This window comes from Ruditapes philippinarum, unplaced genomic scaffold (assembly GCF_026571515.1).
Source record: "Ruditapes philippinarum isolate M1 unplaced genomic scaffold, ASM2657151v2 ctg1836_1_1_1_1, whole genome shotgun sequence".
Lineage (NCBI taxonomy): Eukaryota > Metazoa > Mollusca > Bivalvia > Venerida > Veneridae > Ruditapes > Ruditapes philippinarum.
In genome coordinates, this window is record NW_026859211.1 from 53,573 (window position 1) to 65,004 (window position 11,432).

Here is an 11,432-nt window from a genome sequence, read left to right on the forward strand (position 1 = left end):
CTTTTCAACCCGCTTCCTTTTCAGATCAGAAGTTAGCAAATACGGGATCCAACGGGCGTACACTTTTCTTGGCGTTTACTTTTCTTTCAATATGGAATACACAAATGACGCACTAAGGCCCAATATGTTACTTATCTCCTTCACGGTATATCGTGTATCTACATCAACTATGATTTTGATAGTGCCGATGTCTTTTTCAGATATAGCGGAAATTGGCTGCTCAGGGCGGGAATCATCCTCAACAGCTACCTTCCTTAAACATTGACACCCATCTGGCAATCGTACGATATGGAAGGGCGTTTTTTTCCAAAAAAGTAAATCTAAAATCGTTTTTATTTCTGATGCGCATTTTCCCAATAACCCACGAATTTTACAATAAGTTCTTTGCCCTCTCTCTCAAATCACAATGCAACTCGGCCTTATCAAAATGATCTTGCACGGGCAAATCTTGCGAAAATAGACAATCAATAATCTTTAAAACGGTATATTTTACATGTACTTTCCCGTGCAAATCGTGGTTAAATTGAGTTGTTGCCACTAATTAAAATATGCCATGCGTTTAAAAAAAATCAGACCACCATGCTATGTAATTAGTAATTTACTTATATTGTATACTATTTCTATAGGTATTTTAAGTACAAATTTATAACAAGAACGATTTGATTGTGTTTTTACATTAACTACTGCGCTATCTCTTATACCATATGTACGGAGACGAGCGCCTGAGCTTTAACACGAACGAAAAAAATCATTCGTTTATCCTAGCTTCCAAACGTTTTACCAACTAATATCAACTTTTTTCTGTTCATCATTTCCCGATAATATTGTGTGCAGACATATATTCTCTATTCTTTATCTTAATTCAAAACTTTATGTAAATATTTTTGTCTCTTTTTTCTTCGAAACATTCTATATGTATATAAAATCATCTGAAACATTAACTTAAATTGAATACTAGTTAAAAACAATATTTTACTTTGTAATAATAATTTCACAATATTATGAAATAATCTTGAAACAGTTTTTTTTATTCTACTACTCTAGATAATAATGTTCTTTTTAATTATTTATCTGATTTCCCTTTTTTCTGTATTATTCTAACCAAATACATGTATATGCATATCTTTTTATTGCAAGTAGCTTATTTGTGGAAAGGAATTTAAAAAATGTCACATTTGACTTGTTTTCCAATCCACGAAATATATCAGTGTGATTGTATATGCTTACTGTATTATATTTATGTTGTATAAATTGAAATAAATATTATTTAAACTAACTACTGCCCAAATTTCGTAAAACTACCCAAACCATGAACATGAGATTGAAAGATTCTTATTTCGTAAATCTCTTATTCTAACTTAAGTCAAAACAAGCAGACGGATACTACTTACAACAGTAAACACATGCATCTTACATATTTTCACCTTTTATGTAAAAAAAAATAAAAAATGACGTTGCAGACTAAAATCTTAGAAGTGCGTGTTTTTGAATTTTAAGTATGTGTTATTATCAATTATCTCTAGAATAGTATTTAATAATGGAAATCTTAGCAGATCTGACAAAAACTCGAGACAATTATATGTAATTATGTAAGTCTACGTTTACAATACTGCGTGATATACATGTTTTTCAGAAGATAATTTAATGATATATAATTATAAGGTACAATTTGTTATTTCACAGAGAAAAGTTCAGACTATAATTTCATTGTTGCCGAACTGTATTTTACAGCTGTTGAATTTCATGTACCATACATGAATGGAAATTTTCAGTAGAATTACTTACTTACTATTCAATGTAAGCTTTGCGTTCTGGACAATTATATACATGTTATATAACAATTCCAGGATCGGAATAGAATTGAAGATAAAAAGACGATAAATATTTTTACGGACATTAAATATATGTTGACATACTTATTTTGTTTATTTGTATTTTTGATATAATAAAAACTTTATTGTTTAAAGTAAAATACTTAGTACTCCATATAATACAAGGATTTATTTTCATATGAATTTTACTAATCTTGCTTTCTGTTTAAGAGTAGGCAACTACCCATTTTTGATATTTATATCAAAGCATGGCTACTGAAGGTCACTGAAGGTCACCGGTTCACCTCGTAAACTGAGGTCACGTGGTTGCCCGTATATATGGCGGTTATATATTCCATAAAAAGGTATTGGGTTTGTCTCTTAAAAGGAAGGTCACTGATTCGAAACCGATTGTATCATATTGAAGATGAATATAAAATAGTTAAAACAGCCTCTTCGCCTGGCACTCACTCGAAATGAGGTAGATAGTTCGAGTATCGATTGATTTGCTATCATTATAATTTGATTGGAAAGATAATTGAGCCGCGCCATGACAAAACTAACATAATGTGTTTGCGACCAGCATGAATCCAGACCGGCCTGTGCATCCGCAGGCTCAGTGGTAAAGTGCATTACTAGTTATTTAGGGATCGCAGATTCGATCCCTTACTTTATCAATATTAGTTCTTATGGTCTTTTGAATGCAAGAATTAAATAGCGGGCAAGTAAAATGAGTGTCGGCTCTGGAACAGGGTAATTAACATAGGGTTTCATTGGCTTAGTGGTTATGGGGTGCTAAATTTTTACACCACTGCCACTTTACCGTAGAGTTTGAATCCCGTCAGGGAATCGAGATTCTTAAATATGAGTAAACTAACCAGCTAAGTAACGAAAGGCTGGTAGCTGCAGCTCGTATCTGAGGTCTTCCTCCACCAGCCAGGCTTAAATGTCGCCTTATGACATGTGTAGTGTTGGTAGTGTGACTTTACAAATTCACCTACTACATGTACATGTTTTGAAATTAACTTTGTGTCATGATAGGATTCAGTATAAAAGAAAAACAAAAAACAAAAATATAATTTCTTTATGTTTTCTTCTACGGTTTTAAAAAATATTTCAAGTGTGCATAATATATGAAATCATTCATGTATATAACTGTGAATAAATGATATTAAAACAAAGAATAAATTAATCTGGACACGACCGTTTTTTCCAAAATATATCATTTTTGTAGAATGTGTACATGTATCTTGTCAATGTATAGAACTTGATCTGCTCTGCTCAATGTAAACAGCAAAAGTACAAGACGTAAATAAAAGGCTTCTTCTTGTTTAATGTCTGTGGGAGTGGCCATCGGTGTGGGAGTGGTCATGCGCCGAGTGATCGTGGGCGGAGTGATCGTGATCGTGGGCGTGACTGTGATCCTCATGATGGTCATGTGTCTCTGGACTCCAGCCAATCGTACAACACGACACGTGTTTATGTTCGTCATGTACCTGGAAAAATAAGTATTGTGCATTAATGGTTATAAAATTATATATAAAGACTAAAAATTGAATTCTTCGTTTTGAGATGAATGTTTAAGCTAGGGCAAACAAAAGTAAAAAATAATGAACTCGGTGTAAGTTAATGCATCACGTTTCTGCTAAAGACAAAATTTTAGGGGAAAAAAGCAGAGCACCTGTAAATTTGGGATAATTAAAAAAAAAGAAAGTTCAAATTGGTCTGAATATTGTCAGGTTTACAAATCAATTGACATTACATAGCCAAGATACATATACTTACCACACATAGTATAATATTATCGATATGCAAACTATAACATCATATAATCAAAACAGTACACCAAATACTAGTACTAGCCATTTCTAATGTGAATAATTTTTACATCTGCATAATTAAATATTATATATTTCACAAAAGCCACTCTCTCTTTATAGACAAAATTTTCATAAAAGTGATACTGACTACAAGTCCGTGTATGTAGGACCTTAATGTATGCATAATGTAACCTGTATGCATGCATAATAATGAGTCATTACCTTTCATAAATGTATGCTAATGACCTGAAATTGAAAGGTACAATTCATGAATATAATAATATTTACCATTATACTTCTACCAACAATAGAATACTCTCCGAACAGTGTCAGGTGAGTTTCATTCTTCCATGCATCCATAGCACCATCTTTACCAGACTGTAGTGTCCCCAAGTCACCTACATCACTGAAAAACAACAATAACATAATAAACCTTACTGAGCTAGTGTAAATTAATTTAAATCATACCAAGTTAACCTTACTGAGCTAGCGTAAATTAATTTAAATCATACCAAGTTAGCCCGGGTCTCCACGATACCGGTGTACATATTTTATACAAGGTGTTTTTCATATAAAAATTTACTTACTTGAAAAAAATAAGGAATGAACAACTTCATTAACATTTAATCCTCTTAAAAATACATTACAGAGTTCTGTTAATCTGAAATTCTTGCTCACAAGAAATGTAAACAATGGTCGACCATTTTGTATGACGTAGTTAAACAGACTTCATGCTACCGGTGCACTGGTAAAAATGTTATTTATATGGAAAGCCATTGCAGTTTTAATAGCAAAAATATCATTTTAGCATTCTTGTATTCACATCTAAAACAATAACTTAAAAACAACATAAAAAATGTGTGTTTCAATAGTTAACTGTTCATCTTTTATAACCCCCCAAGGGATCTCTGTTTAAGAATCTTTTACTTCCAATTACAGGTGTATATTATACCATGTGACTGGATTAAAAAAATCCCCTTCACCTAATCTTAGTGTTGTTGTGATTTTCTGGTCCTTTTATATCATTGAATCTATTTTATTTCTATATGATGCAGATAAAATATCAATTTGGCACTTTACACAGGCTCCCTTAAAAGACAGAATGAAACTGACTTTTCAATTTTCACAAACTGTTTTATATGCACTAATGGCTTTCCATAGATTAATTTTTTCCCGCCAAAAATGATGTCAAAAGGTCAAGTAACATGTAATGGAGGTTGAATGACGTCAGCACCTGTCATTTTTTTATTTTCTTGGAAAAGAAAGTGTTTTGTAGAGAGACTAATTTATGCAATGGTAAAATAGGATAGTAAAATAAAAATAAGGTAGGATATGTGAAATATTTCCTTCAGAAACTCATGAAAATGTTTAAAAACTTTGAAATAGCCAATATTACTGGGAGCATGTCAATATAAACACTCGGTAGGTGGTGTTGACAAAAATATCGCGAGATTTGTGAATATACCGGTACCGAGGAGTCACCGGTATCATGGGGTTTGAGTATACCTGACCTTGAATTTAAAAATAGTGCTGATTTCGAGGGCAAATAATTCACAGTTAAGGAAGCAATGCCTTATTATTTTCTGCTTTTCATTATGTTGACTTCCTTCCAAGTGAGTATGCCAAATTTCAGGAATTGGTATTTACATTGTAGGACGTTTTTTTTTTAATTTACTTTTCGTCTGGCAATTTTCTTTTAAAAATGGCTTATTTTAAAGGATTTACAGTATCGGAACTGAATATGACATTCTATGAAATTTTCCACATTTATCAATAGTAATCATAAGGTTTGTAAAACTTATGTGTAAGTCATCTGCCCTTAAACCGACCTTAAATAAATAAATAAAAGATCAAAACGAATTTTAAAAAATCCAGATAAATCTGTGGACCCCAATTATTTTTTCGCTTAAATTGTTTCTGTACTTATATTTTAATGTCATGGAAAATTTAAATTAGTGTTACGCAGTTTTCACTATAAGCAGTCCTTGCTTTTAGCCAATAATTTACAACATTTATAAACAGTGGAACCTTTTCTTGTTCCGGTGTTGCCAGATTTCAGTATCTTCTTGCAAAATTTGAGATGATTTCGCTTTTGTTCATACTTCACAAGAGTTATTAAAAAGGTAGCCACAAAATGTGTCAAATAATTGACACAATAATAATCAAATATTATTTCATAAAGAATTCACAGCTTTAAGTCCTTTACACATCAATTTATTTTGATTTATTTTGAAAACTCCTGATAAGCTAAAAACGGAGGTTCACCCTGTTCCAAGCCTATAACTGCGGACTCTGTATTTTTCCACGCCTTCCACTTCAGCATGCAATGATCTCCATAAATTTATAAAGGTATGTTCTGTGCTAATCTGTTTTGTCTTCTGATAAACCAAACGCGAGACCGATTGTTTAAAGGCACAATGATATTGAACAACAACAAACAAACAAAAAAACCCAAACATTTTTTTTCATCTTAAAGGGATATCATTTGTTTTAATTCCATTATTTTATTGATTTATTTTGATAATATAGTGGTAAAAACACTGAATGTGATATAATATCATGAAAAGAAGCAAAACGTAAACAAAAGTGGTATTTTCACTTTCATACACGATAATTCTTCTAAATACCAAAATGCAAATGTAGCCGAAGATGGGTCAGTTATATGGCCGGGAAATTGCAACAGAACACCAAATATTAAAATATTTAAATAAGTATAACAATAATTTTTTGAGGGGGAGGGGGACCAGATGGGGGGGGGGGTATGGGGGCGCTTAATGTACCTTTAAAGTAAAGAAAAACATGTATAATTTACTCTACAATGACTCACTTATCGTGATAAGGATCGTAATGTCCACCGACATTTGCACAATCGTCGGAAAGGTCGCCATATTGGTGCACGTGGAACTCGAATTCGCTGTTTTCATGTGCTAGCTTATTGTAATGAAAATGGAAGCTAGCCGACCGGTCGTGGTCCTAAACAGAATAAAAAACAATTTATTAAGTAAACAAGAAAAAGTCTTTGGCACCCCTACTTGTATAAATGTAAACGTCTAATGGTATAAATATAAACACTATAATATAAATGTATATACATAAAAGTATATATATTTGAACGTCAAATAGTATGAAAGTGAACGTCTGATAGTATAAATGTAAACATCGAATAGCATATATGTGAACTCTAGACAACTTATTATGTAAACATTATAATATGATAATATGATTTTAGGCTATGTTTGACGCCGCGTCAGCAGAATAGAGGTGATATGGCGACTTTTCAGTTTTATTGATGCAGGAAGACGTCATGCTTTCCTCCGTGCAGGTTCGAGCAAGCACCAGTGTAGAACCACCAATGCTAGCTGGATAACTTCCACACATTGAAAAAATCCAAAGTCTCTGGCAAGATTCGAACCTGCAGTGGTGAGGGACAAGTGGTTTGAAATCAACGACCTTAACATAAAACAAGTAATGTATACGCCTACTACTATGTAATGTTGAACCGCGTAGTGAGATGGTTATTGTCAGGTCCTAATAACATAAATGTAAACGCACGTTGATACATATAATAATAATAATAATAATAATAATAATAATAATAATAATAATAATAATAATAATAATAATAATAATAATAATTATAATAATAATAATGATAAAAATAATGATGATAATAATAATAATGATAATAATGATGATGCTTTGATGATGATGATGATGATGATGAGGATGATAATAATGATGATAATAATAATAATAATAATCATAATATTAATAATCATAATAGTATAATAAAAAATTAAAGCGCTGATTAAACAATAGATATATATCTATATACCCCTTGATAGATGGTGACTGTACCGTCGGCAATTTTATCATCCATTCTGCAAAAAGCAATATGGTCATCTGAAAAAAAAATCATCCTACCCTATCATTCTTATATATTTCTGTTTCTAATTAGCAAATGAGGGATATTGAACATGTGTGACGGTGATAAGTAAATACGAAGGACGCCTTTTTAAGCTTTTGATTTCAATCACAGAGTTTACGGTTTTTATTCACAAAATTATAATATAAATATATGATACATTTTTTGAATCCTTATAATCATTATTTTTTACAATCGACAAAAGTTGACACGCAAGCAAACATACAACCCCATTTTTCAAAAGCAGTCTTCGCTTTAATGAAACTCGAATCTTTCTCGTTAGTGTCTATAGAGAGCTATTGTATCAAAAGTAAAAATAAAACATTTTCTAAAAACAACATAAACATTTCTATACACGCGTTTATTTCAATCACTTACGATGCACGTGGCCGTCTTCGCCATGACTACCATGGCCATGGTCATTGTCTGACACGTGTACGTCAACATGCACGTGCGCGTCACCGTCGTCATGATGACTATGATCGCCATCACCATGGAAATAGAAATGCACGTTGTTTCCAGAAGAACCACCAGACTGCTTCTCCAAAGCCTCTACTCTTGACTGCAATTCATCAAATGCAGCGCCTGAAAAAACAACGTGACAATGCCGCCAAACAAGGTTTTCAACAAGAGACACCACAAATGGGCCGACGCGATATCCGCTTTTAATCGTGTAAATGTAATTATAAAGTTTACTTGTTCTGTCGTATGTGATGTTTTGTACAAATATAAATCACATTCCTTAAACTATTTATGCACCATAAAGCCTATTGTTCTATTTTTAATAAGACTGGGCTTGTCCTAGGGTGCTGAAAAGCAATTTCTGGCACAAGGTCTGCTCTTCAGCTTGTTATAATCTCAGTTTTCATTACAATATATTTCATTTTGTTTATTTAAAATTATTCCTTACTCTGCTTATGCACCGGAAACTATTTGAGCCGCGTCATGACAAAACCAACGTAATGTGTTTGCGACCAGCATGGATCCAGACCAGCCTGCGCATCCGCGCAGTCTGATCGGGATCCATGCTGTTCTCTACTTGTTATAGGGTTTGTAAGCGAACAGCATGGATCCTGATCAGACTGCGCAGTTGCGCAGGCTGGTCTGGATCCATGCTGGTTGCAAACCCATCATGTTGGTTTTGTCATGACGCGGCTCATTTAAACTATGTTTTATACTTGATCATTGGTGGATGAAAACAATTCTTTGCGAGGTCTTACAGATCTACAGATTTTCAAATGTCGCATTATTTGTTTGTTTGTTTGTTTGTTTGTAATACTCTGCGACAACTAAGATTTCGAAGCGTGGCTCGACAGACATTTTGATAAAATTGCTGCGACATTTTGACAATTTTGCCTTGCATTGTCATGTGTCTATAGAGGACTATTTTGCACATCGATTTTTTTTCACATTGTATTGCATTTTGTACCGCACACAAACTGTAGTGAACGGTAATCCAACCTGATATGGATCACAAAAGTGTGCTGTCAATTACGTTGGTTTCCGTTAATACATTAATCAAACAATATCAGGTTCGCATCGCGTATAAAAAATATAACATTTTGAAAAGAAAACAACAAAAAGCAACAACAACAGATATCATAAATGGTTAATTGTGTTAATTTATCTACAAACCATCAATCTTCGAGTATTTCACTTTCTTTTTCTTTTCTCCCTTTCCGGCCAATACTTCTGTCATCAGCATGACGACAAAAACAGAAAGAACTACCAGTCTAGTGAACGCCATCATTAACAATGCTTCACAGAACCTAACACGAGAAAATATATGCATGTTGATTATATTAATTTATCACTTAAATTGCTGAAGTAAACTTGATTAGTCTTTACCGCCAGTATAGTGTCAGGTTAGCCTGTACATCCATGCATTCTGGTGACAGTATACTGTTAATAGTATAATTAATTTATTTTATCATTGACCGTTGAATTTGAAATAATTTGTCACTATAGTAGCAAGATGCTCATAGTGTGGAATTTTGTCTCCCATTAGAATAATGTATTTTACTTAATTTTAAGGTAATAGCTGTAATAACATAACAAGTGACCAAAAGCCGGTTCAGCAACATGGATAATAAGTACACTTTTGGAAACCAAGAATAAATAATTATATGAGCCGCGTCACGACAAAACCAATATAGTGTGTTTGCGACCGGCATGGATCCAGACCAGCATGCGCATCCGCGCAGTCTGATCAGGATCCATGCTGTTCGCTTATCGACTGTATAACAAGCAGAGAAACTGATAGCGAACAGCATGGATCCTGATCAGACTGCGCGGATACACAGGCTGGTCTGGATCCATGCTGGTCGTGACGCGGCTCATTTCATTTCATTTGTAAAGTAATACCAGTCCGAATCTCGAAATATCTGACTTCTGTTTTCTTTTCCGTAAAATTCCAAAGATAAAAAAATAAATGTAAATTTATACTTATAAAATAATTTAGGATGGTTCCTAAATCATCTAAGACTTCAGACTATCTTTCATGAAATGAGCTGTGTCATGACAAAACCAACATAGTGCGTTTGCGACCAGCATGGATCCAGACCAGCCTGCGCATCCGCGAAGTCTGATCAGGATCCATGCTGTTCGATTACCAACCCTTTTACAAGTATAGAAAATTATAGCGAACACTATGGATCCAGATCAGACTGCGCGGATGCGCATCCTGGTCTGGATCCATGCTGGTCGCAAACCCATTATGTTGGTTTTATCGTGACGCGGCTCAAATAACTTTACGTCGTCAATTCGGACCCACAACGACGAGGGACAAGTAAAATCAGAGTAAGCTAAATAAGCAATCGCTAATTTCTTGAAAACGGGGACAAGTTAAACTGTAATCTCCTGGTATTTTGCATTATATAAACATAGGATCACATAGTTATTGAAATAATTCAATGCTTATAAACCTTTATTTTTCTATCATTTGTAAAATATTTAGTTTACTGTAATAAACGTTTGAATTGAATTGAAATAACAATCAGTAACATGTATGTCATGTCATAAACAATTACGTGCGTAGTTATACTTAATGCCCCATCCAACAACAAACATTCTTTAAAGTACAACCGTTGAAACAAGTTATGCCTATTACACTATAATTACAGCACAAATTTTTTTTAAGGCCCGTTATGCTCCCAGAAATGCTTTTGTGTTTTACTTCTCAAAAGATTATTCTTAAATTCGCAAATACATAGTAATTCAATATTTTATATGGAAGTCAAAATACTACCTTGTCTTTAATTTGGCTACTTTTTTGACAAATTATTTCGCATTAGGTGCTACATTCGTGAGTGATAAGCACCTTACATGATATAAAAAAATATTGAATTCATGTCTGCCTTTTCTAAAGAAGGAAAAATGCATTTCTTTTTTAAAACATAATGTGCATAAAACGATCGTTCAAGAATTTGTAGATAAAAACTTACCTTTAGTTTTGTTATGTAAAACCCTGCCTGGCGACCAGTGTCCACAATAAACAGAATGTGTCTGGTTATTTTATTTTATATGTAAAACGCACGCGGGTTAATTGGTGATAATTGGCACCACCACTCAGACTCGGTTTCAAGTGTTTTACCGTTTCCAACGTCAAAAGTTGTCGCTAATGTTTAATTAAGAATGAATGCCGTTTAATGAAACTTATGAATTTTGCGAGCAATGCCCTCTAATGAGGAGGGAAACTTAAAAACTTCAAGACATTATATTATTTGTTTCCAATTAAGAAAGTCAAAGTCCTAAAAAAAACTAGGACAAAATGGGCGTAAAGTCAATGTCTACATTAGTGCACATGAATCAAAACAATTGTAAAAATGTTAACAAGGTCATTTCTAGATTCGTGAATAATAGAATCGGACCTATAAT

The 11,432-nt window shown here is 33.3% G+C and overlaps 1 protein-coding gene across 1 annotated transcript; it reads right to left on the reverse strand.

Moving 5' to 3' along the window:
* Positions 1 to 2,885: 2,885 nt before the first annotated feature.
* LOC132755614 (histidine-rich glycoprotein-like) lies at positions 2,886 to 11,157 on the reverse strand. Its single transcript, XM_060746505.1, has 7 exons — positions 11,000 to 11,157; positions 9,192 to 9,325; positions 7,935 to 8,141; positions 7,467 to 7,534; positions 6,459 to 6,604; positions 3,920 to 4,037; positions 2,886 to 3,307 (listed from the first exon to the last, which is right to left on the reverse strand). The coding sequence occupies exons 2-7, from the start codon at positions 9,304 to 9,306 to the stop codon at positions 3,143 to 3,145; spliced, it is 819 nt and encodes a 272-aa protein (XP_060602488.1). The 5' UTR covers positions 9,307 to 9,325; positions 11,000 to 11,157; the 3' UTR covers positions 2,886 to 3,142.
* Between the last annotated feature and the right edge of the window lie 275 nt (positions 11,158 to 11,432).

Bases quoted from the DNA above. Each gene is read 5' to 3' on its own strand.
- LOC132755614 (XM_060746505.1), bottom strand. From the start codon at position 9,306: ATGATGGCGTTCACTAGACTGGTAGTTCTTTCTGTTTTTGTCGTCATG. The intron at 8,142-9,191 runs GTTTGTAGATAA...TTGTTTTTTCAG, and splicing joins GAAATACTCGAAGATTGATG to GCGCTGCATTTGATGAATTG. The intron at 7,535-7,934 runs GTAAGTGATTGA...TTTTTTTTTCAG, and splicing joins CGAAGACGGCCACGTGCATC to ATGACCATATTGCTTTTTGC.